The sequence below is a fragment of the Sorex fumeus genome, unplaced genomic scaffold (genome assembly GCF_029834395.1).
Source record: "Sorex fumeus unplaced genomic scaffold, SorFum_2.1 ptg000098l, whole genome shotgun sequence".
Taxonomy (NCBI): Eukaryota; Metazoa; Chordata; class Mammalia; order Eulipotyphla; family Soricidae; genus Sorex; species Sorex fumeus.
The window spans coordinates 4866080-4892542 of record NW_026606155.1 but is presented as its reverse complement, the minus strand read 5'-3'; the positions used below and the strand labels follow the sequence as shown (position 1 = coordinate 4892542).

Below are 26463 nucleotides of genomic sequence, written 5' to 3'. Positions count from 1 at the left end.
TGGGGGTCAGGCACTGGTACTGGACAATCCAGACTGCAGCTGCCAGGGCCGGAGCGATAGCATAGTGGGGAGGGCATCTGCCTTGCATGCGGATGGCCCGCATTCGATCCCTGGCATCCCATATCCCCTGAAAACCGCCAGGAATAATTCCTGAGTGCAAAGCCAGGAGTAACCCCTGAGCATCGCCGGGTGCGACCCAAAATGAAAAAAGAAAAAAAAAAAGACTGCAGCTGTCTGTGAGGGACATGTGTGTGTGCGTGCGTGCATGCGTGCGTGCATGTGTGTGTGTGTGTGTGTGTGTATGGAGGTGGGAGGCAGGGGGTCGTACAGGGTTCAGAACTGGACCAAGACCCCAATCTTCCCTGAGGCCCCTCGAATGCAGCTGGGGGTGGGTGGTGAGCATGGAAGCAGTTTGGGGTGGTGGGGGGTGGGCTTGGGGGTGCTCCCATTGGATCAATCACCACCGGGGTGGGGCGGGGGGGTGTCTCACGGATGATGAATGTGCCATAAATGTCAGCTGAACGCAGGACAGTTCTACCCTTTGTTTATGTAGGAAATACATCACTCCCTGATCATAATGGACACAGGATCCATCGGATCCACCAGCTCTTGAGGAAGAAGGAAACCAGGGATTGATTCAAAGCTGGAAAACACCTGGAGAGGCAAAGTGGCTGCTCAGCAAGTGGTTGGGGGCGGGCGGCCTCTGTGTCCCCTGGGCTAGCGACAAATGCGGGTCCAACCTAGTTGAGACCCCACGACGGGAAACTACAGGTAACCGTGGCACAGTGCCCGTGCAAACAAGCACTCATGGACACTGCTCCGGCCCACCTTCCGGGGGCCAGTGTTACTCTTAAACACCTCAGAGAGACAAGAGTTTTCCCGGTTCCTGCACATAGGGCTGGAGTGATAGCACAGCGGGTAAGGCGTTTGCCTTGCATGTGGTCGACCTGGTCGGCTCAGGTTCGATTCCTCCGCCCCTCTCGGGAGCCCGGCAAGCTACGGAGTGTATCTCACCCATACGGCAAAACCTGGCAAGCTCTCTGTGACGTATTCAATATGCCAAACACAGTAACAATAAGTCTCACGGTGGAGACGTTACTGGTGCCTGCTTGAGCAAATCGATGAACAACGGGAGGACAGTGCTACAGTGCTTCACACAGGAAATGTGTCCCGTGTCCCCGTGTCCACCTCACTCCAGGAAAAACTCAGGTGGGGGGATGCATGAAGGATGCTTCTGGTTCTTCAGTTTCACAGCGTTCTGAGTCACACTGAGCCTCTTTGTCTGGAGATTTCTTCCAAGGTTTTTTTTTTTTTTTGTGTGTGTGGTACTCAAGGCTGACTCCTGGCTCTGTGCTCAGGGATCACACTCCTGGCAGGCTCAGGGGACCATCTGGGATGCCGGGGATTGAACCTGGGTTGTACACATGCAAGGCAATTGCCCTGTGCTATCTCTCCGGTCCCTCCATGGATTTCTGATGGCTGTGGAAAACCACCTGGCAGAATCCCCCTGTCCTCCGGTGTCGCCAGTGAGGGTCTCCTTGGGACATGGTCACCCTGAACTTCCATCTCCCTGCATGATGGCAGGTAGATCTGGGGTCCTGCTTCCTCTGATGGGTCCGCCAAGCCCTGACATTCCTAAAGCCTGTGTTTAGCTCTCATGTCAGCTCACCAGTTGCCCGACAGAAACTTCTAGACTATAAACTTTGCAGGGATCCAATCCGAGCATCTACTCTCCTTTACCAAATGTACCTGGTTTTCTTTGCCAAACCCAAACGCACAGGCTGACTACCTGGCCTCTGCCACATGACCACCCAAACGCACAGGCTGACTACCTGGCCTCTGCCACATGACCACCCACTGGGCGACTGAGGAGCGTGGGGTCTGACCTCAGTGCCCCTTCTCCGGGTGCAGAGCCGGCTTAGAACCCAGTCAGGTGGTGCTCTCTAGCTAATCTGTCTTGGGGCTTTCACCCAGGGCTTTCTAGAAGTCGGACCATTGGTGAGGCGGAAACTTGAGGGAGCATGGTGAAGCATGTCAGCCTGTGTACATGAAGGCCACTTGGCATTTCTTCTGTGATGACCTCACTGGCACCATGTCACCTGGCTGGCTCTGGGCTGGGTCCAGGGGAAAGTGATGCCATAGTTACCTGACGAAGGTACGTGTCAGGAGCCAACACCTGCTCTACAGCACCTAGAGATGCGCCGGGACGTGCCGCGGTGCATGGCCGAGGGCTGCCTCCTCTCTGACAGGACCCCTGTCAGTAACTGTGGCTGAGGGCTGCCTCCTCTCTGTCAGTCACTGTGACCAAGGGCTGCCTCCTCTCCTGTTGGGTCCCTTGCCAGTCACTGTGGCCGAGGGCTGCCTCCTCTCCGTCAGTCACTGTGGCTGAGGGCTGCCTGCTCTCTGCCAGGCCCTCTGTCAGTCACATTCTGCATCTCATTTCAGTCATAGTGCCAACAGTCTCGACAACAGCTCCCCCACCCTTGAAGCAGTATTTTTCAGAACAAACAAACAAGAGACATGTCTAGCTGGAATCAATCACCTCAAGAAACTGCTCTTTGGCTGGTCGGTCTCCTTTGCTCCTGCATCAGTCATTACTCCCCACCCATCTGGTGCCTTGGGAACAGCCTGGATGCCAAGGCCATCAGTGGGGAGGAGGGAGGCGCCTCATGCGGCGACAGCCCGTGGCACAACAGAGAGCAATGGCAGTGCTCAAGGGACCGGCTCACGTTACCACCCACAGAGAGAAGGGCTTTGGCCCCTCCACATCCTCACAAGCGCTGACCACCTCTCGGATTTGTTGTGTATAAAAGGCATCCTAAAGGATGTGGTAGCTCACTGGGGTCTTAATTTGCATTTGTCAAAGGATTAGTGATACTAAGAATGCTTCTTATGGGCCAGCTGAATCTCTTTGGAAAAGACTCTTCAAGTCTTCTGCCCATTTTTTTTTATGATAAAAATTCGCCTATACATAAGCTCCTGCAGACATTCTCCTTGAAGTCAAGACCCCTTCCCGGTTCTGTGTCTGAGCGACGGGGCACCTTGGAGCTGGCGACCTCGCGCTCAGCTCTCCAGCACATCCTTCAGGCATCAACGGATCATTTCTCTAATTAAATGAGATGAAGAGCCTCTTTCCTCGTGGTCCAACTTTCTATCAAATGCAAATTTAATGGGCATATTCATTGCCCCATCACTCAGCTCAGGCATAAAAATAGCCCATTAACACCTGGCCTCTCCGTCATCACTGTATCAAAACATTACTCAATCCGATATTTCCACATAAATGCAATTTCTCTGAGAGTCTGCCTGCCCGCGAGGGTGAAGACATGATGCAGCGTTACTTGCCAAGGCTTTAGAAAACCAAATGGAACCAGACACCGACCAGACACCGTCCATCTCAGTAAGGCAGGATGCCACCCACATTTTCCAGTTTCCTGACCAGAATAGGGGAGACAGCAAAAACTCCTGCTGAGCTGGATGGCAGCTCTAAAAGCAGAAGCTGGTTTTCTCCTGGGCCATGCTTATGCCCTGTCCACACTTCCTCCCTTCCCCCGTCCCCCTCCCACGAAGCATATGCCACGTGGGACCTGGAGCAAACACAGAGCTTCAAAGGTGATGGACTGAGCACAGATCTCCAGGGCAGATGGCCTGGCCTCAAACCATGGCTGTGCCACTTCCTGTGCTCATCGTCTTGGACAAGTCCCTTCTGCTCTCTGTGCTTTGGTTTCCTCATCTGCGAAGCAGAGAGGAATAGATTATCACCTGATGACTGGATTGGCTAAAAGTGGGTTGAGTCTGGTTACAAGTTGCCTGCCACAAAGCAAGGTAAAAAGGCTATTACTGCAATGAGAGAGTGGAAGGATGACAGAATGAGTGAATATTCTCCCTTCCTCTCTCTCTCTATATGCATATACATATACATCTTCTATACAGGGGTAGAAGGCCACAGGTAGAAGAGTATTATATGAGAGCACGTGACCCTCCACTCTACTGACTCAAGAGTTTCCCCACCTCAATGCTATGGCTAAGAAAATACACAAAGAAAACATAAGAAAAGAGTTGTTCATACACCAATAGACTCCACTTGTATTTTTGCTATCCTATGTTGCTAAGAGGCATCACAACTTACTTTCTCGGAGCTGGAATGATAGTATAGCAGGTAGGGCATTTGCCTTGCACGTGGCGGTCCTGAGTTTGATCTCCAGGGCCCCATATGGTCCGTGAGCCCACCAGGAGTGATCCCTGAGTGCAGAGCCAAGAGTAAACCCTGAGTACCGCTGGGTGTGGCCTTAACAGCAAAACCAAAACAAAATAAACAAAACATCTGGTGATTGCAAAGGTATGCTATTAATTTGACAACCCCACTGAGAGTGTACAGAGAAGGGAGTGTGAACCCTATGCTATTTAAACAAGAATGGGGTCTTCTCCAAGTAGGCTGTGCAGTCCAGGCCACAGAGGGCAGAGCACCAGTGACAGGCCAGTGAGAGACCATGTGGGACCACAGTGAGGCGGGAACACAGGACACTGGGGAATCCAAAACTATCTTCTCAATGCTGTTAAGTAACTACAACTTCCTAAGCACCTGGAGCGGTAGGGCATTTGCCTTACACGCAGCCAACATGACCGACCCGAGTTCGATTCCTCCGCCCCTCTCGGAGAGCCCAGCAAGCTACTGAGAGTATCTCGCCCGCACAGCAGAGCCTGGCAAGCTTCCCGTGACGTACTCGATATGCCAGACACAGTAACAACAAAGTCTCCAATGGAGACGTTACTGGGCCCGCTCGAGCAAATCAACAAACAACGGGAGGGCCTTTACCTTTACCTTTAACTTATATTCCATCCATTACTCAAGAACCCACTCAGGAATAAATCTAGGGTCAGGGTTAACATATGGGTATGCATGTTCTTCAAACTCATGTTCTTGCTTGAATTTGTATTCTTCTTGCCTGTTTCTTTGCTTGTTCATTTCCACTCTTTTTTTCCCCTCTCTTGAACACATGCTTCTCTCTTTCTCTCGCCTCATATCTTTCTAAGTAAGTTTCAATAAAATACTGTAGCACTGTAGCACTTCCCGTTGTCCATCGATCTGCTCGACCGGACACCAGTAACATCTCCATTGTGAGACTTATTGTTACTGTTTTTGGCATATCGAGTCCGCCATAGGGAGCTTGCCAGACTCTGCGGTGCGGGCGGGATACTCTCAGTAGCTTGCCAGGTTCTCTGAGAGGGATGAAGGAATCAAACCCAGGTTGGAAGCGTGCAAGGCAAATGCCCTACCCACTTTGCTATCCAGCTAGAGCGAAAGCACAGACAGTAGGGTGTTTGCCTTGCATGCTGCCGACCTGGCTGACCCAGGTTCAATTCCTCTGCTCCTCTCGAAGAGCCCAGCAAGCTACCAAGAGTATCTCGTCTCCATGGCAAAGCCTGGCAAGCTCCCTGTGACATATTCGATATGCCAAAAACACAGTAACAAATCTCACAATGGAGACATTACTGGGCCCGCTTGAGCAATATAATACTATCTTGAAAAAAATTTTTTAAATGATTTATGAGTAGGAAAGTCACACGACTGTAGTTTGTCGCTGGCAGACACGTGGCCTGGCAGTGACTGAGCAGTTGGGCAAGGCACGCTGATGGGAACGCATGCTCTTCTCTGCACCCTGGACCGGAAGTGCGAGACTCTCTGAGATGTTTTCCAGAGACACAGAGTGACTGTCAGCTCTCATCCCAATATTTTATCCAAAAATGAAAATTCCCTGGCAGAGATACAAATTCAGCGAAGGTGTGATCTAAGTGACACTGATGGGGAGAGACAATTGTTCCAAATATTAACCGTCACTATATTCTACCTTTTTATGGCCCAGGAGGAGAATTGCTAAGTGGAATGTACTAAACAACTAGGACAATTTTGCAAAACTGTCACTCAAAAGAAAAAGGCTTGTGGTTTTTAATGCCAGGCACAGCAGAATTGAAACTGAATTGAATTGAAAGTTGAAAATTGAAATTGAAGGAAGGAAGGAAGGAAGGAAGGAAGGAAGGAAGGAAGGAAAAAAGAAACTACCTTAAGTATGAGCATAGTTCAATACAAAAATGTGCATTTTGGGGGAAACTTCAAATGTGTTAGAGATGCTTATTACATAATGAGCAACACATTAACTTTCCATTCTTTGGTTCAAATATTTGATAGCTACAGGGTTTTAAAAATATGCAGCAACTGGAGAGGCTATTTGCATAATACAACTGGCAAGGGGGAAATATCTAAATATTAGATATTTCTTTACCTAATAAATATTAGAGAATTCCATAACAGAAAAAATTAAGCAACTCACTGGAAAAGAGAGGCAAGTGTACAGAATTCCACAGGGATATCATTCCTACTGGAGAAAAACTGTAAGTGTCTCCTCTAAGATCAAGCCTAAGACAAAGGTGCCCGTGTTTAACCCTGTTATTCTACACAGTACTGAAGTCTGAGCCAATGCCATTAGATAAGAACAAGAGATTAAAGGAATCCAAATTGGTAAGAAGTTAAACTATTACTACTTGCAGATGACCCAACAGTGGAATGCAAATCAAGTCCACGAGAATAACCTATATAAAAAAGATTGGAAAAAAGTGTTGATAAGGATGTGGAGAGAAAGAAACCCTAATTCATGGTCAGTGGGAACACAAGTCAGTGCAGTTGGCATGCAAGATGGAATTTCTTTAAAAACAAAACAAAAGGAAACAGCAATGGACATTCTGGGGCCAGTTCAGTAGTATAACACAGGGTACTTGCCTTGCACGCAGCTGGCCCCGATTTGATCCCTGGCATCACATATGGTTCACTGAGCCCCACCAGGAGTGATCTCTAAGTACAAAGCCAGGAGTAAGCCCTGAGTGTCACTGGGTGTGTGTGCCCCCAAACCAAGAAAAATAAACAAACAATGTAAAGTCCTTATGATCCAGCAATAATATTTCTAAGCATATATCCAAAAGACATGAAAACACTAATTTGAAAGGATGCTTGTTCTCCTATGTTCAGAGCAGCAATCTCACAAGAGCCCAAACAAGGAATCAACATAAATGCCCATCAACAGCAGACTGGACATAAATGCTCCGTGAAATGCTACTCTGACATTCACTTAAATCACTTAACTTCCCGTTAGTCGTCGATTTGCTCGAGTGGGCGCCAGTAACATCTCCATTTGTCCCTGACGCGTGCTAGTGTAGCCCAATGGCATCTGTTTGCTCTGGGAACATGAAGAGCCTCAAACCGATCGTTCATGATCTTGACAAAGAAGTCTGACCATCTGGTAGGTGGGAGGCCACGCGGTCTTTTGACATTCCGTGGGATCCAGTCAGTAACAGCTCTAGACCAGCGGTCGTCTTTAAATCTCATTACGTGACCAGCCCATCTGATTTTTGACACCTTGGCAAACGAGACAGCATCCCTGATTCTTGATCGTCGATGGAGGTCAGAACTCTGGATTCTTTCTCTCATTTGAGTGAAACGTGATATTCCAAGCATAGCTCTTTCAATTCTTCTTTGGGAGACCTGAATAGCGTTCTCATCCTGTTTGCGTAGAGCCCAGCTCTCTGAGGCATATGTTAATGCAGGAAGAACAGTGGAATCAAAGAGATGTGCCCGGAGCTGGAGGTTCTTCGTCCTCTTAGCTATTTCTTCAACGTTCTTAAAGGCGTTCCAAGCCACTCTCTTCCTCCTGCGCAGCTCGGGTGCCAGGTCATTTGTCATGTTGACCTCTCGACCTAGGTAAATATAGCTGTTGCATTCGGAGATGGTCGTTCCGTTGAGAGCGAATGGGGCATCAGGAACGAGGCTGTTTCTCATAAACATTGTCTTCGTAAGAGTCAGCTGTAGTCCTACCTTTCCACACTCACGGTCAAAGTCGGCCAGCATTTGTGCCGCTTGGCTGATGTTTGGTGTTATTAAAACAATGTCATCAGCAAAGCGGAGGTGGTGTAGTTGCCGACCATCTATCTTCACTCCCATTCCTTCCCATTCCAGTCGTCGCATGATGTTCTCGAGGGTGGCACTGAAGAGTTTCGGTGAAATGGTATCACCCTGCCGAACCCTTCTCTTGACATCGATGATTACCTCTTTGTAGAATGGTGAGATCCTGGTAGTGAATGCAATACAGCTCACGGAGGATTTTCAATGTACTTTCAATGCACGTACTCTGACATTAAAAAAGATGAAATTGTGCCTCTTTTAAATGGCATAAAATGCACGAAGCTGGAAGTGGTTGTGCCGAGTGAATTGAGTTAGGCAGTGAAAGACAGTATCTGGCAGGTTTTACACTTATGAAGAATATAGAGCAAATAAGCTGGCAAAACCCAAGAAAACGAATCTTCTAGGTGTTGGAGAGACAGCTTGACAGGCTGCAGTGAGTAAGATTTGCATGCAGGAGGCCCGGCTTATATCCCTGCCATGGTATGGTCCCCTGAGCATCATAGGGAACAATTCCGAAGTACAGAGCTGGGAGTAACATCAGATCAACTACTGTGGGTACTCCCTCTCCCCAATTAATACATGATTTTTGAGGCTTGGTGGAAACTATAATGGTCATCAGAGGGGCCTGGAGTTCGAGGGAAGAATGAGTTTGGGCATCTTTTGAAGGTCAGAGGGCACTAGAACTCAGCTGGTGGGAGTGACTATAACTACACACAGAGTTTGAAGCTAAATGCTGAAATTTCACAGTACAGCAAATGGAAGATAAGTCAATGAAAAATTAAATAAATAAAAAATATGCTCTCCCCCCATGGAAAGAACAAAATTCTTAACGCACAAAAATAGCAGACCTAAGAGTTAGAGAGATGGTTGAGTGGGCAAGGTGCTTGCCTTGTGTGAGGCTGATCTGGGTTTGATCACTGGCACCCCCTATAGTCCCCCAGCAGAGCTTGGAGTGATCTCTAAACACAGAGCTAGGAGCAAGCCCTGAGCACCACCGGGTGTGGCCCCAACACAGCAAAAAAAAGGAGACTTAAATCAAACCATCTTACTAATCCAACCATCTTTACTAATGGATCCAACATTTCAGATGGAAAGTAGAAATTATCACACCAAATTTAAAAAGCAAGAACCAACTAGAATAGATAGTTGGAGAAATAATGATGGAGAATTTTGTAGAAATGATAAATGGAATAATGACAAGCCACAGTTTTAAAAAGCCAATGAATTTCCAAGAGGCAGATACATTTAACTCCATCATCGTGAACAGATAAAGTACCAGTAATAACAGCAACTAAAGGCGGCCAGAGAAAAGGCAGACGGCATGACAATTCAACAAATGATGGGCTTCGAGGTCACTGCAAAAGGAGTAAGAGAACTTGTGCTGGGAGAAAATGTGAGTCTGTGATCAGAGAGCGAGCTCAAAAATCTCCTTAGAGTACAGCCAAATAAAATTTTTAGCTGCAAACTGAGAACATGTACCTGCAACATAGCCTCACTAAAATTTGCAGGGAAATCACTAAAGAATATTAAAACTCCCTCAAAGATAAAGCTTCTTTCCAAACCAGTAATGAGAAAATGTATAATACCATACTTACTTGAAAAGGAAGTAGGAAAAGAAGATGAAATACAAAAAAAGAAAAAAAAAAGAAAAGAAAAATGGGGATGGGGGAGGGTGGGCAGGGCAGAACCAATGCAGAGTCCAAAGGAGCAGATGGACAATAACACAAATACGTTGGTACTCACGCTAGATGGAACCGAACTCTGTTTGCAGGTTAGATGGTCAGCCTGAGCTTCAAAGAATCATCTGCATCTGATAAACCGTCAAGTACGTCCAAAATACAGGAATGGCAGAAGATCACTCAAGCACATCCACACAGCCACAAACACAGCTGCATACACACTTACATGTATATATAACTCTATATGAGAGTGGATGGACAGACGGACAAATGGATGGACAGATGGACGGATGAACAAATGGATAGGTAGATGGATGGGCAGACGGGCAGATGGTTGGATGGACGGATGGGCTGATGAATGGATGGATGGGTATCACACCAAAAAATAGTCTTTTAGGCAAAATGAATTCTGTGTCACTACATAATGACAAAAGATTGAATTTACGAAGGAGACACACTGACTCTAAATGTGTGCATACAAACTTTGGTACATATACACAATGGAGTACTATGTAGCTGTTAGAAAAGACGAAGTCATGAAACTTACATACAAGTGGTACTACATGGAAAGTATCATGTTAATTGAAATGAGTCAGAAAGAGAGGGACAGACATAGAAAGATTGCATTCATCTGGGGAACATAAAGTAACAAAATAGGAGACTAACACCCAAGAATGGCCGGGATTAGTACCAGAAATTTTACTCCATGGCTTGGAGGCCAACCACACATGCTAGGGGAAAAGGGAGCTCAGATAGAGAAGAGAACACCAAATAAAGGTGTTGGGAGGATCCTCTCAGGATGGGAGAAGCATGCTGAAAGTATACTATAGACCAAACATGATTGTCACCCATTGCATCTTTTGCAAACCACAACACCCAATAAGAGAGAGAGAACAAAAGGAAATGCCCTGCCACAGAGGGAGGGTGGGATGGGGGGAGGATGGGGGGTGGGAGGGATACTGGGACCCGTGGTGGTGGGAAATGGGCACTGGTGGAGGGATGGGCATTTGATCATTGTATAATTGAAACCCAAGTACAAAAATTTGTAAGTCTACAACTGTACCTCATGATGTCTCACTAATAAAAAAAAAAGAAATAAAAATAAATAAATAAACGTGTGCGTACTACCAGCATGGCTTTAAACTGTAAGGGGCCTGGAAGAGTATGCAGGGTGAGGGTGCATGCAGGACCTGCCCCTGCACCCCTGGGCCGTCTTGGTGGACCCTGGCACCACAGGGCCCAAGCAATACCATATTCTTGGTTGACCAAGTAGATACACAGCATTATAGGAGTGAGGAGACAGTTCAATGGGCAGAGCACAAATACAGGAGGCCTAGCAGGGTCTCCCAAGAAAGAACTGTCGGAGCAAATCCTGAGCACTGAGCCAGGAGAAGTACCAAGCCAAAATAAAAAAAAATTTTTTTTTCAAAAATGCAGGAAACATTCCTTTCAAGCAGACATGGACTCTTTGTAAGAATTAATCGCAGGCAGGATCCTAAAACAAGTCTCCAGCAATCTCAAATACACATAGACTATAGAATCTCAAGACAACTCAGTGACAATAAAAGCCCGTTCACATGAGACAAGGCAAAAACACTATATGCAGACATGTACTTATATGGCAATTATAAAACACAGTTTTAAGGAAATACGAGTTTTTCATCTTAAAAGCTCTTTCAGAAAATAATAAAGAAAAATATAATGCGATAAACATCAATTAAAAATATTAAGACTGGGGCTGGAACGATAGCACAGCAGGTAGGGTGTTTGCCTTACACGCAGCCGACCCAGGTTCAATCGCTGGCATCCCATATGGTTCCCCAAGCACGCCAAAAGTAATTCCTGAGTGCAGAGCCAGGGGTAACACCTGGTTATCACTGGGTATGACCCAAAAAGAAAAAAAAATTAAGACTGTCAGACATCAGGTAGGGTGCTTGTCTTACATATGGTCACTCAGATAGCTCACGTGGTCCCTTGAATCCCACAGGAGTGAGCCCTGAGCACAGCCAGGTCATGGCCCTCAAAATGAAAGAAAAGAAGATTAAGAAGGAAGCCAAACTAAAGCCAGACAGAACAAAAATCAAAGAAAACTGAAGAAAATAATACACAAGAAGTATAGAAATTCATAAAGTAAGTGAAACCAGCATTTTAATCATATAAAACTATTGTTTCTTGGAAAAGATCAATATAAACAGACACATTTCTGACAGAGACTATACAAGGAAATTTTAAAGAAAAGACAGAATAGAGAATATTAAAATGAAAACACTTGGGGCTCGAGAGAGAGTACAGCAGATAGGGCACTTGCCTTGCATGGGGCTGACCTGGGTTTGATCCCCAGCATCATAGAGTATGTGGTCCCCCTGCACCTTGCCAGGGATGGCCCCAAAAATTGAAAGAAAAGAAAAAAGCATATATATATATATGCTTATATATAAGCAGTCTTATATATAAGCTTTTAAGACAGTCTTATATATAAATATATATATATATATGCACATAGATTCTGTGCAAAAATAAAAGATGGTTTAAAACCATGGTGAGGGTGGCAAAGGTGGCACTGGGTGGGTTAGAGCGTGTGCTCTGATAAGATTGACCTGGTCTTACCATGCCACCATACACTCTTCTTACCCTTAGACTGTCACAGTTAGTCCCTGACCTGTTAGAATTGCTGGGAGGGACTCAGAGCCCATCACTCCCTCCCCCCCCCCCACCCAGTAAAAAACTAGATGAAATAGCCATATTTCAAGTATGTTATTACAACTTATCATTTATTTATTTTTGGGTTTTGGGCCACACTCAGTTATGCTGAGGGGTCACTCCTGGTCCTGCACTCAGGAATTATTCCTGGTGGGGCTCGGGGGACCCTATGGGATGCTGGGGACCCAAGCCGGGTCAGTTACGTGCAAGACAAGCGCCCTCCCCGATGTGCTGTCAATCCAGCCCTATCATTTTTAAAAGACATCAGGATCTTTTTTATAGAAGAGTCATTTAACCTCGGAGGGTTTTACAGGAGAATTCTATCAGAACTTAGTCCAGCACCAGGTAATTCCAAGCTGACGCAAATGAACCCGTCTGGAACCCCTTGGTCGAGATGCACCTATCCAATAGCCGTATGGCTTCAGGTGCAGGGGTCTGCCCACGGGAGCACAGACAGGCAAAGGCGTCGAGGGAGCCATGTGAGAACGGCCACAGCAGCCCTCCTCAGAACAGCCAGTCACGGAAAACGGCCAGCAGAGCCTCTTCCAACAGGTTGCGAAGACAAACCTTGGTACAATAACCACCACTGCTCATGGCTATGAGGGAACAGACTGGGGCTGTGTAATGAGGACACACCTTAGGAATATATAGGCAACAGAAGCAAACAGTCTAACGAAGTATTTAATACTGCTCCATTAAAAAAAAAAAAAACAGAAAAGAAGCCGGAGGGACGGAACAGCAGGGAGGATGCTTGCCTTGCACATGGCTGGCTAACCTGGGTTCAATCCCCAGCATCCCATGTGGTCCCCCAAGCCCCACCAGGATTAATTTCTGAGTGCAGAGCCAGGTGCTGGGTATGGCGCAGGAAAAAATAAAACAAAAGGAAAATAGAAAGAAAAGAAACAAAGATAGAATTTTTTAATTACTTAGGACCCAAACAGGCGGCAAAGGAACAAAAGAAATGGATAGAAACTGAATTCCGGAGGGAGGCTAACCTGCGTGGAAACTGAATTCCGGACAAAGGCTACCCTGTGTGGAAACTGAATTCTGGGGGGAGGCTAACATGTGTGGCACGTGACTGAGGGCCAGGGTAGAGCGGGGCACAGACTGACAGGCCGCATTCACGAGACAGGGCGCATATCAGCGGGAAGATGATCGGAACGACCCTCTACCATCTTCTAACACGCCTGGGTCTCTAATCAGACAATGACTCAGGCAGACTCCGCTTTAAATACTGAGCATCACACTTTAAATACTGAGGTGCTAATAATCACGCCCGGGATTCTGTGTGGTCTGGAGTGGTCAGCAGACCAAGTGTCTCAGGCAGCTGGGCCCTCGGGAGGGCAGCTGGTCTCTCGGACGCCACTGACCCTGCCTGTCGGCCTGAGATGACAGAAGCGGGTATTCCAGTTCTCTGGATGTGCTTTGTAAAGGGGCCCCAGGCCGAGAGACGAGCTCGCGGGGGGGATGGGTGAGTCCTGGCAGCAGGAAGCGCCTTTGTCTCCATATAGCAGGGATGGGAGAAGCTTCCGCCCGGGGTAGCGGGGCCGGGGGGATTTGAGAAAGCCCAGGTGTCATCCCCAGGCTTCTGAGAGCTCCAACTGCACCCGAGAGACAGCTGTCACCAGCAGACAGTGCCCCGTGGCAGCCGTGACAAGTGCCCACATGACCCCTACATGGGTCGGAGCTGGCATGTTTGGCCCTGGCTGGGAAGAAACCATGGCATTCACTACATTGGGCTCCAGTTTCTAACAAAGTCCTCTTGGGGAGACATTTACTGTGACAAAGGGAGAAAGACAAATACTGAAAAGCAAACAAGGGGCCGGAGAGATAGTACAATGGGTAGGGCATTTGCCTTGCAAGCGGCCGACCCAGATTTGATCCCTGGCATCCGATAGGGTACCCCAAGCACCTCCAGGATAATTCCTGAGTACATGAGCCAGGAGTAACCCCTGTGCATTGCTGGGTGTGACCCAAAAAGCAATAAACAAATAAATAAAATAAAAGAAAAAGAAAACAGTCACAGTCCTCCCGTTGTTCATCGATTTGCTCGAGTGGGCCCTTTGTGAGACTTGTTGTTACTGTGTTTGGCATATCAAATACGTCACAGGTAGCTTGCCAGGCTCTGCCATGCGGGCGAGATACCCTCAGTAGCTTGCCGGGCTCTCTGAGAGGGGCAGAGGAATCGAACTCGGGTTGGCCATATTGGCTGCGTGCAAGGCAAACACCCTACTGCTGTGCTATCGCTCCAGCCCCGAGTTCGATTCCTCCGCCCCCCTCAGAGAGCCCGGCAAGCTACCGAGAGTATCTCACCCGCATGGCAGAGCCTGGCAAGCTACCCGTGATGTATTCGATATGCCAAACACAGTAACAACAAAGTCTTCAATGGAGACGTTACTGGGCCCGCTTGAGCAAATCGATGAACAACGGGAGGACCATGACCGTAAAAAGAAAACGTGCCCTAGTGGGCGATGCCGTGTGGCCGAAATTGGGGCCAGAGGTTGGAGTCCTGCGTGCGATTCCATGTGTGGGGTTGGCAGGCGGGGAGACACGGTTTGTCAATACTGAGACCTGAAGTCAGTTGCAAGGCACCTCACGTGGCTGACGGATCCCACGGACCAGCTCCCCTTGGGTCCCACCCAGATGGCTGCTTCCTGCGCCCGGGAGCAGGCCGGAGGCCCGCAAGCTGTCAGATACTGCAGCCAAGCTCTTCACATCATGCTGCAGAAGGAGCTGGAGGAGTCTCCGGTCCTCTGGGATTATCAGGAGAATTTTCCAGAGGGTGAGAAGGGAAGGGCCCTTCTCACTGGAGAAGACAAAGAAGCATTTGTAATGGAAAACGCATGAGCCAGTTTTCCAAAGGGAGGTGCTGAAATGCACAGTGAAGCACAGGGAGGTACTGAGGCAGAGAAGCGGAGCCCACAACAAAGCTCACCCGAGCGGTCGGAGCACCGGTACAGGGAGCAGGGAGGGCGCCTGCCATGCACGCAGCCAGCTAGGGTTCAACCCCCGGCACCTGGTGGGGTCCTCCAAGCCCCACCAGGAGTGATCCGGGAGGAGCCAAGGGTAAGCCCTGAGCACTGCGGGGTGTGGCCCCCAAACCAAACCCAATCAAAACAAGTCAAAACACTCACAGAGCCTGCACTTGCCACACTAAGAAAGTGCCAGCCGGGGCCGTGCCCTGCCCTCCTGCCCGCAGCACCCGCCTCAGTCTCCCTGGACTTTGACGGTTTCCAGCGCCCTGTGCACACATTACTAGGCTTCTGCCGCAGGACAAAATGGTACCCAAGCAGCCTGCAAGGGAAAGACCTTCTCCCAGGGTCTGACGAGCAGGCCTGGGTTCAGGGAAGGCAGAGACGGGTGGAGCCTAGGGTCGCCCCTAGCCCTGGTCCCAGGCAACATGGGGGACAGCGACAGATTCATCCCAGGAATTCCACTTTCCCCGAGAACTAAGACCGAGGCACTAAGGAGGGGGAGGGTCTTGTCCAGGTTTCCCAAGGCTCTGGTGCCTCTGCCCCACGGGAAAGGTCCAGCAGGCACTGCCCGCCACAAGGGGCCCCAAGCACCCATCACAGGACTGAGACGGCCACTACCACACCACACAGCACAGTCCTGATTCAGTGCTTCCTTCTCCCTGACTTTAACATGCCTCGGCTGAGCCACGCCTCTGTCTCCCTCTGAGCAATGATGTCCATGAAATTAGACTCAGATGTTTCCCCCTAAAGCACCTCTGGGAATGCAGGACACCATAACTGACCTCCGAGCCATCCTGTGGACCCCAGGGGACTCAGGGGCGAGAGCAGCACGTCCTGACTCAGCCAGGACCCCTCTGAGGCTCTCAGTTTCTCAGAACCCAGACAAAGCCACTCAGGAAGGGCCTGGGGGTGGGGCAGGGAGGACAGTCCCTGCGAGGTAGGAGGGAGCCGTGGCCGGGCCAGGGGGGGGGACACTCACATGAAGTTCTCCGGGTACTCGCTCAGCGCCATGTCGATGATGTTGAGGGCGTCGTGGTAATGCTTCTGTGCCGACAGCAGCAGGGCCAGTAGGTGCAGGGAGTTGGCGTCGTCGCCCTGCAGCTGGAGGGCCTGGCGGACGTAGCCCAGGGCCTCTGGGATCTGGGGGGAGACAAAGCCCCAGGGACTGTTTCAACACACGCCCAGAGGGGCGGCCATCCCCAGCTGACCCACGGTCCTGTGTCAGAAGCTGCTTCGTCTGGAGGCACGCACAGCTCGGAAGCCAGGGGTATGTGTGTGTGTGTGTGTGTATCTGCACGTGTGTGTGCACGTGTGTGCATGCGTGTGAATATGTGCATGCGTGTGTGTGCATGTGCGTGTGTGTGCGTGTGTGTTCATCATTTATTCCTCTTTCCTTTGGGGCAAGGCCACACCCGGAAGTGCTCAGGGCTGACTCCTAGTGGGACTTGGGGGACTCCAAGCAATGCTGGGGATCAGACCAGAGTAGGCCACATTGGAGGGAAGTGTTTTCCCTGCTGTACTAGCTCGCCAACTTCACATTTATTTTTGCTTGCGTGTGTGTGTGCATGTGGGAAGGGGAAAGGGGGGACGGCTGTGTGCAAGGTAAGCTTCCTCCCCCCCCCCCCCACTGCCCTATCACTCTGGCCCCTATTTTGAAATTTTTATTGAGGTATACTGTTATTTATAATACCGTTAATGATGGTTTTGTGCATACATCATTCCAATCCCTCACCCACTACCCACGGATCCACTTCCTTTCCCAAGGTCCCAGTGGACCCTCCGGTTCAGACCCCCATCCCCACCCCACCCTCTGACTCAGTTCTGTGGACCAACCCTTCATTCCTACTGCCCCCCTTTTTGGGTCACACCCGGCAATGCACAGGCGTTACTCCTGGTGGTGCTCAGAGGACCCTATGGGACGCTGGGAATCGAACTCAGGTCGGCCGCATGTAAGGCAAAACACCCTACCTGCTGTGCTATCGCTCCAGCCCCTCATGGTGCATCTTTAAACTCCACCAGTAAGAGACATTGTTCTGTATCTATCTTTGGGGGGGGGGTATTTAAAAACCAATCTTTCTTATTTTACGATGTCTTTGAGTCACACCCTCAAAGATGCTCAGGTCTGTTCTGGCTCTGCACTCAGGAGTCCCTCCTGGCGCTGCTTGGGGGACCATATGGGATGCCGGGGGATCGAACCTGGGTCGACCACGTGCAAGGCAAATGCCCTCCCTGCTGCAGTATCGCTCCAGCCCCTATTTATTTATTCTTCTGAGGCACAACTGCCTTCTATCGTAGCTTTGGGTGTGTACCCTGGAAAATCAATAGTGTTGATGGGCAATGGAAAAAATACATTCGATGGAAAAAATCTGCTGGAAGTCCAGCTCTGCCCTTCACCACTCGCTTCCCTGGGGGCACCCCCTCCTCTGGCCTCGGAGTCTAAAAGCTTGTGTCGATTTAGTACAGGGCGTGAGTTCTCAGCCGGCCCCCATGCCTGTCCCAGGCCATCACCGCAGACACGGAAGCAGCTGGCCCCTCTCTCCAGGCGGCGGGCAAGCCCGGGAAGGGACGCGCGAGTCGTCGCATCTCGCTGTGACCGCCAACCCCAAATCTGTTCCTTCTCTCGAAATAAACACTTGCTCTTCTTCCCCAGAACAGAGCTACTTTTGACGATGCCCAAGATAATTCCCCTCTAAATGAAGACAGAGATGCGGTGCCAGGTTTTTCCAGGGGAAATGGAACCACCCTGCCCCAAACGGTCTGGAGTTTCTTTTCTTTTTTTTTTTTTTAAAAAAAAAAAAGTATCACTGAAATTTCAGCGCACAGTCACGAAACGTTGATCAAGGAATCAGACTCTGGTAATTCTTTTCCGACCCCTCTGTCCCCGATTCTCCGGGAGATATCGAGAAAGCAGGCAAACAAACACGAGTCCACCCCCCCCCCCCCCCGCTCCGAGCGATACCCCGAAACAGCTCCCTCTGAGAAATAAATCATAGGGTCACAAATCTGAGGGTAGCAGCTAGCCCATGGCCTTCCGGCTGCAGCCTCTGCCGAAGGGGGTCTTCGCCGCCCTCCCAGCAGAAGGCACTGGTCTAGGTCCCTGAAGTTCCCAGCCAGCGAGGGAGAAGTCGGGCCTGAAGCTGGAGCTCGAAACGGAGCCCCAGTCCTCCTGGGAATGCTTCTCAGTCCCCGCACTCACAATCCCCCCAAACCCTCGGCAATATCCCACCTTAGGGAACCCTGCTGGCTTCTGTCTTTCCCTAATCCATTAGCTTTCTGCTTGGAAATTTCATTTTTTAGGGGGAAAGGGGCCCGTGCCCAGCTATACTCCTGGCTCTGTGCTTGGGATTTATTCCTAGTATTAATTTGGGAGCGGGGAGCAGTGTGTGTGTGTGTGTGTGTGTGTGTGTGTGTGTGTGTGTGTGTATGTGTGGCAGGAAGGGGGGGGGAATCCATGTGGGGTTGGAATAAAACCAGGGGGCAGCCACGTTGAAGGCAAGCGTTTTCATTCCTGTGCCGTCTCTCTCTCTGGCCTTGACGGGTTCGAGGTGTTCAGCGTGGGCTAGAGGGGCTGCCAACACGTGGCGCCGGAACCAAGCGGTCACAGCGGGGAAAGCAATGGTCACCGGGCGCTGCCCTTGGTGTGGGGAGGAAACTGAGTCCCAGGAAGCAATAGGGCTGGGGCAGAGGGCCTGGCTCCTGCGAGCTGAGAGGAGAGAGTGAGGGTTCCAGGTCTTGGGCGGGTACCGCTCCCACCCTCCCCTCCTGCTCCAGCGGCCCCTGAGTGAAACTGGACACCACCTGTGTCTCAGGCCATGAGAATCACCACGCCCCCCCCCGCCCCCCGCGTGGGTGGTGGTGCCCCTCTGTGCCCACAGCGGCTCTGCAGCCACATGCACATGGCCACTCCTCAGGCTGACAACCTCCCGGGACAACCACCGGGGAACACACAGGGGCTGGAGTGATAGGATAGCGGAGAGGGGACTTGCCTTGCATGCAAGCCAGTCCGGGGTTCGATCCCCGGCATCCCATCTGGTCCCCCAGGAGCACCACCAGGCGTGATCCCCGAGCTCAGAGTCAGGAGCAAGCCCTGCCAGGGGTGACCCCCTCAGAATTAACCAAACTAGACAAAGACCAGGGGACACAGGGCCGGGGGAGAGAGTCGCAGTGCCAGGTCCTGCCCCGTACTGCCGTGCCCCCGTCTAGAACCGCTGGACCCCAAGATTGAACTGTTGGGCGCTGGTAGCTAAGCATTGGCAGTGGGTGCCCCAGAGTAGGCCTTGAGGCAACCCTCCCCTCCCCCTCCAAACAGCAAGGGGGGCTAACCTGGTGTTAGCGTGCAGGTGGGCCAGACGTGGGGGGCCCACCCCGAGGACCACTATTCCCGGGGACCCCGCCCCAGCCAGGCCTGCAGAGATGCGGACAGATCTGCTCTGCACTCCCGGAAACGGAGGTCAGGTGAGAGTGACACTGGATGGGAAGCTTGGGGGTGGGGCGAGCTGGAACGGGGCGTATAGGTCGCTTGAGCAGGGGGCCCCTGAGGAGGGAGGGGCAGCCAAGTGTCGGGTGAGAGCCTTGACAGGAGAGGGCAGACTGGCTGGGCGTGTCTGGGGACTGACCTTGGGTCTCCCCTCCAGTCAGTACTGGTGAACCCGCCGGGCCACTGCTGGGCCTTGCACCTGGTGGGCAGGCAGGCCGGCCGGTCAGCGGCCACTGTCCAGAACAGCTGGGAGGGCCTTGGAGGGGGCAGAAGCTTCTGAAAGCTGCAGGGGAAGGGGAGGAGGCAGAGCCGCTGAGCAGGGCACGCCTGCGAGCCTGTGGCCAAGCCTTCCTGCAACCTCTCCCCGCCCCCCCACCCCGCCCCAGGAGCCACCCTCGGTGCTAGCAGCTCCTGGCAGTCACCAGGGACCAGGTGTCCTCTGCAGGCAGGGACCAAGACCCGCTGATGACACCTGGGCTGTTCCGGCGGGGAGGCCCTAGGCCACTGACCAGGTTGCCACCCGCCCCAAGCCGCGGGGACCCTTTGGGTTTCTGGACTTGACCTCTAAAGGCAGAGCGTGGCGAGCCTGAGTCTGGTGTGCAAAGGGACCAGAGGGTTGAGGAGGGGGTCAGTGTCCTCCAAGGGACGCTACTGGTCAGCCTGGGGAGGGGGGGCAGGCAGGAAGTGGGGGTGCGTGGGGGGGGGGCGGGCCAGGGGCAGACACAGCAGCAGGAGTGGGACACTGACCTGTCTGGAGATGGCCAGCTGCAGAGCCAGGTAGAAGGCGGCTTGGTGGTCTGTAGGAGACAGACTGTGGGCCCTGGAAAAGCAGTGGCGGCTGTTAGCATGGGGTGCGGCCCTTCCCTCCTCCCTACCCACGCCGGCGCGCTGCCACAAGCATTTGGACACGGAGGCTGCCCCCCCCCCGGGGGGGGGGGGGTGCCACTCCCTGGCCCGCTAACAAACGCAGACGTTTCTCTTCTCACTACACGGGGTGACACAGACACAAGCTTCCGTGTCTGCATTGGAAGCGGCAGCCACATCCCCGAGGCTCTGCGAGGAAGACGGATACCCAGAGCCACCCCTCTACCCCCCACAGACACCTCCCGGCATCCTGCCAGAACACAGGGACACACACCAGTCGCGGGCTTGACAAGGGAGTGGCCACCGTGGTTGAGTTGGGTCTAGGCGTTAATATCACGACAGACACATGTCTGGATTTTGTTTTGTTTTTTTTGGGGGGGGAGGTCACACCCAGTGATGCTCAGGGGTTACTCCTGGCTCCGCACTCAGGAATTACTCCTTGGGGGACCATATGGGATGCCGGGGATTGAACCCGGGTCAGCCGTGTGCAAGGCAAACGCCCTACCCGCTGTGGTATCGCTCCGGCCCCATATTTTTGAATTTTAGAGGAACCAAAAAGAAGTGACCCGGCTTTGCTTTTTACGAGTTTTTTTTTTGGGGGGGGTGTGGAGTTGGGGTGGGGCAGGCAGTGAAAAATTATAGGGAGAAGAAAGAAAAAGATACGCATTCAGTTTTCTGAGTCTTCTAAGTTACGCACAGCTTACTGATCTGGGGCAAGGCGCCAGGCCTTGTCCCGAGAGTGGCCCCTTGACACGGCAATGGAAGAGGCAGCACAGGTTCCTGATGATGGCAAGTGTGGTCAACAGCCCCTTCCTGTGGAAGTCCACTGTCTTTCACCAGGAACAACTCAAAGCATGCCTGGAGGAAACTAGCACTGTGGGCAGGGCGCTTGCTTTGCACACGGCCGAGACCTTGGTTCAATCCCCGACACCACATATGGTCGCCTGAGCATAGAGTCGGGAATAATCCCTGAGCACTGCTGGTTTGGCCCCCTACAAAGCAAAGCCAAAGTCGACATGTGGCTGTAAACAAGATAATCCTGTGCTTTAGCAGTCTGGCGGGAAGAGAAGACACCCTTTGCTTCCTGTACGGGCAGACAGAATGGACCAGCCACCGATGGCGGGCCCCAGACTGCGAGCCAACCTCACTCTGCCCCTTCTACATGCTGGGGCCAAGGAGCAGCTTTCCCCAGCAGAAAACAATCCAAGAGAGAGAGAGCAAGAAGAACTGTTGAGTCACCGTGGGCCCAACACTGGCCAACATGCCAGGCACTGCTCCCGGGCAAGGAGGCCCTGACACGGAACCATCTGTGACAGCAAAGGGACTTGAAGCACCCCAGGGTTTGCCGTCCAGACAACACGCCCAGGCCAGCAGTCTGCTTTGGCACAAGCAGTGATGTTCACGTGGGGCTGGGGCCAAAAGCAGTCCTTCACCAACCCTGTCCTTCCGTTCCACCGAACGTTTGTCTCGGGAGAGCCATCATCAGGAGCCCTCCCTGGGGACCCAGCCCGGTGCTTTCCTCCCTGAGTCTCTCTCTGTGACTCTGCTCTCCTGAGTGCCTCATTCCTACTGCAGACTTACTCTGCGAGCTCCTGCATGCTCCATCATGCAGTTACTGGTTTCTCCATGAATCCAACAGTATGTGTGTATGTGTGTGTGTGTGTGTGTGTGTGTGTGTGTGTGTCCTCCTGTTGTTCATCAATTTGCTCGAGTGGGCCCAATAACGTCTCCATTTTTTGAGACTTGTTGTTGCTGTGTTTGGCATATCGAATACGTCACGGGGAGCTTGCCAGGCTTTGCCATGCGGGCAAGATACTCTCCGTAGCTTGCCAGGCTCTCCAAGAGGGGCGGAGGAATCGAACCCAGCTCGGCCGGGCTGGCTGCGTGCAAGGCAAATGCCCTACCGCTGTGCTATGGCTCCAGCCCATGGATCCAAACAACAAATAAATGTTTCTGCTTCGGTGTTGATGGAAAGTGAGATTAATGAGATGGTTAGGGTTTCTGTCTCTCCCCATACCCAGGAGAAATGAATGTGAAATTAGGGAGGAAGAGACTTTTGAGTTATTTAGCATTGCTCATTATACAATGAAGAAAGGCAGATTTCTATGACCCCCCCTCCCATCCCCGTCCGCCACACACACACACACACACACACACACACACACTCCTGAAAGAATTCCTCAGAGTGCTAATTTTCTCAGCCTAAGTTTAGATTTCTCACAAATTAAGTAAAATCCAAACATGTTTGCTTTGACCCAAAACCAACCAGGTGGCAGGCTGGCGGTAGCCTGGTGAATCTGGGTCATCGATAGGATAGTTCTGGCCAATGGCCCCATGCTGGCCTCTTCCACAAACATCAACCAGAGCCACAGTCCTCAGAGAGACAAACCAGAAAGTACTCAAAATTGGCATTTCTGGGGCACATTGGGAGGACATCTAAAGAAGTGCCAACTTGGCGAATCAGGGATGCCCAACTGCCAACTTCCCAATGAAGCACGGCCCAAACAGACATATTCTGAAAGCTCTTGTTTGGGGCCAGGTTTGAGGCTCAGCGGCAGAGCGCATGCCTGGCCCAGGATGGGCTCTGGGTGCAGTCCCTGGCACCGTAAAAGCCAATAAAGCCAAATCACACAAACAAAAAACCCTCTAATTTTTGTCATTTGGCTAATGCGTTAAATTCACCCTTTGAGCCTGTGAAAGGAAAAAAAAAAGAAACCAGGAGAATGCCCAGGAAGACAAAACAAGGTACCCTGTGCTGATTTCCTGTGGATTCCAGAGGGCTTGTTTTAGCAGCTGGGCTTCCTGTGACTAAGCCACATAGGGGTGCCCACAGACAACTCCCTCCACAGGAATCAGGAAGCACCGCAGCGAGAGGACGTTGGGGATCTTGAATCCTGAAAACTTGCAAGTCTGTTGGAATCTACACGTGGGTTTAAATAACCCCCCATTCCCATACAGGCAGAGCACCTGGCCAGCCTGCTGAGAAACCCGAAAATGTCACTACAGAAAGGCTTAGAGAGCCCTTTCCTTGCCAAGGCAACTCCACACTCATTAATTTCTCTTCTAGAAAGAACTGAGAGATTGCGGGCCTAGTTGGCAACCCACCCATCTATACATCTACCCACCTACTCCTCTACCTGTCCACTCATTCAAAAAACCGTGATTCACCCACCCATCATCCGTCCATCTACCCATCATCCATCCGTCTATCCATCACAGAACCATCATCCATCCATCCATTCATCCATCCATCCATCCATCCAACCATCCTTCCACCATATAACCATCATGTCTCCATCCATTCATGCATTCATCCATCTGTCCACCTACCAATCACCCATCCAACTGTTCATTCATCCACTTATCTATCATCTAATCATCCACCCATCTTCTACCCACTCAGTTATTACTGTCCATACTGCCTGTTCCCACTGTAATCCCAGACCCTACACCAGACTTTGGAGAGCCTGCGGATACACCTGAGGTGCACCACCTGCTCCCCCAAACACATACAAGGAGAAGACCCAAAGTGGCCATTGCAGCCAGCAGAGTGGAAACAGCACTTCGAAAGGCCCCTCCCTCACCCAAAGCGTGTTCTTTCTTAAAGGTACATGGATATTTAAAAACCATCGGGACCAGAAATAAAGGGTGGAACCCCCTGAACAGGGCCATGCTGTGTGTGGGGGGATGCCAATGTGCGGGGGGGAAGGGAGAGGGGTGCTTGCTCTGCAGCGGATGGATGTGGGGGTGATTATGGCATCCCAGCGGCATGGCTGCATCTGCATATTGAAACCCTCAGTGTCCACAGCTGTGGCCCCATCAGCTGAACCAACGCATTGGCCCTGAACAAAAGCGCAGCAAAGAGAGACAGTGTTGTCTGCAAAGCATCCTGAGATGCAGCGGTGTAAGGGAGAGAGTAGCCCGGGCCCAGCTGAGCGCCCGTGGCTGTGGCACAGCTCCCTGTCTGCAGGAATCCAGGCCGCTCCCTGAGGAAGGGGTGGCAGGTGGCACTGGTGCCCGGCCCCCCCATAGGACACACACTCTCATTCAGTACCCCCCGGCCCCTGCTGAGTTGAAGTTCCAGCGCAGCCTGTTTCATGTGGAGAGAGTGACTGACAGCCCAGGATGGCAGAGCCTCAGTGGTTACAGTGTGAGGGCAGGAACACATCTGGCAAACCTTGGTCAGCGCTGGCCATCCTGTGTGTATGTCTGATTGGAGGCTCCTGAGTCATATATTTACCCAAGTTTGTGCATATTTTTCCTAACTTGCTAGTACATCAATTGCATATCCATGATAAGCATGACTGAAGGGGACTTCGGGGAGAATTGGCAAAACAAGGCAGTGAGAGAGAGAGACCAGGTCCAGAAGAACCTCCCTTCTGGCTCTACCTTTTTTGCTGAATATTCTTGGACAAGATGCTTAATAGATACATTGTAAGTCATAGTCATTATTATAAGGTATGATGTATCCTATGGACGGGGTCAAATTGATTAGCCATGCCTCTTTTTTTTTTCCCTTTTTAGCTTTTGGGCCACACTTGGCGGTGCTCAGGGATCACTACTGGCAGGGCTTGGGGGATCCTGTGGGATGCCAAGGATGGAGCCCAGGTGGGGCGTGTGTGAGACAAGCATCCTCCGGGTCCCAGTCTTCTCTGTGTTATTGGTTCAGCCCTAGCGGATGTTGGAACCAGAATCTAGAAGACAGTGGGGGGTGGGGGGAGGGATTTCTAGCACGCTGGGTGACCTGTCTCATACTCTCCATTAGTAGCCTGGTGTGCCTTTCAGAGCACTACTTCCTACAATGCTGTGATGATCACTTTGGGTCCTCCTCCTGGTGTGTGTGGGTGTGTGTGTGGGTGTGTGTGTGCATGCGAAAGCAGGGGATCAACCTCAAGAAAAGGCATTTGTATTATTTAGCTGAAAACTACCCAGTGTCTGGCCCAGGACCTGGAATTCACTGGAACATGCAATATGGACAGTGACAGATGACAGATAGATGACGAGAGGATGGTTGGGTGATGATGGACAGATGATGGGTGAATGGATGGATGGATGGATGGATGGATGACAGACGAATGGAGGATGGGTAACCACATGACTGATGGATAGATGATGATGGGTAGTTGAATGGATGATGGATGGATGGATGGATAGATGATTCTATGAATAGGGGAATCATGAGTGGTGGGTGGGTGGGTGGATAGATGAATGGGTGAGTGAAAACACAGCCTGGGGGCACTTTCATTATAATTTTTTTTGTTATTTTGTTTTTCTTTGTTTTGGAGCTATATCCGGTGCTGCTCAGGTCTTGCTCCTGGTTCTGTGCTCAGGAATCACACCTGGAAGACTCTGGTGCTGAGGATTGCACCTGGATTGGCTGTGTACAAGTTAAGCACCCTATAATACTATCTACCTTTCTCTCTCTTTTTTTAAAGTTTTACTTATTTATTCTTTTTGGGTCACAGCTGGCAATGCTCAGGGGTTACTCCTGGCATCAGTATTTTCTCCTGGTGAGGCTCAGGGATGTTGGGGCTCGAACCCGGGTTGGCCATTATGCAAGGCAAGTGCCCTCCCCTCTGTGCTGTCACTCCGGCCCCCCAAATCTTTCTTTTTTTACATAAAACCCTCCATAATTTTGTTTCACCTACAATGAGCTAGGCTTCCTAGTCACTGTATCTGAAACAAAAGCATTTCGTTCCTTTGAAAATTAGTCTTTTACATAAACACGAATGTAAGGTGGCCTTCCCCCAAAGACATAGATTACTCTTGACTCCCATAGGAGCAAAAATCTTAAAAATCCCTTTGAATTAAAACATA

The 26463-nt window shown here is 50.9% G+C and overlaps 1 protein-coding gene across 5 annotated transcripts in view; it reads right to left on the bottom strand.

Annotated features, from left to right (window-relative positions):
* TTC7B (tetratricopeptide repeat domain 7B) overlaps positions 1–26463 on the bottom strand; it is a 202127-nt gene that overhangs the window by 53526 nt on the left and 122138 nt on the right. For all 5 annotated transcript variants that reach the window (XM_056133269.1, XM_056133271.1, XM_056133270.1 and 2 more), the window contains 2 exons: positions 20530–20602; positions 16285–16445 (listed from right to left, as the gene is read on the bottom strand). In XM_056133269.1, coding sequence (XP_055989244.1) covers positions 16285–16445; positions 20530–20602 — 234 coding nt within the window. The remainder of the gene's footprint in view (positions 1–16284; positions 16446–20529; positions 20603–26463) is intronic.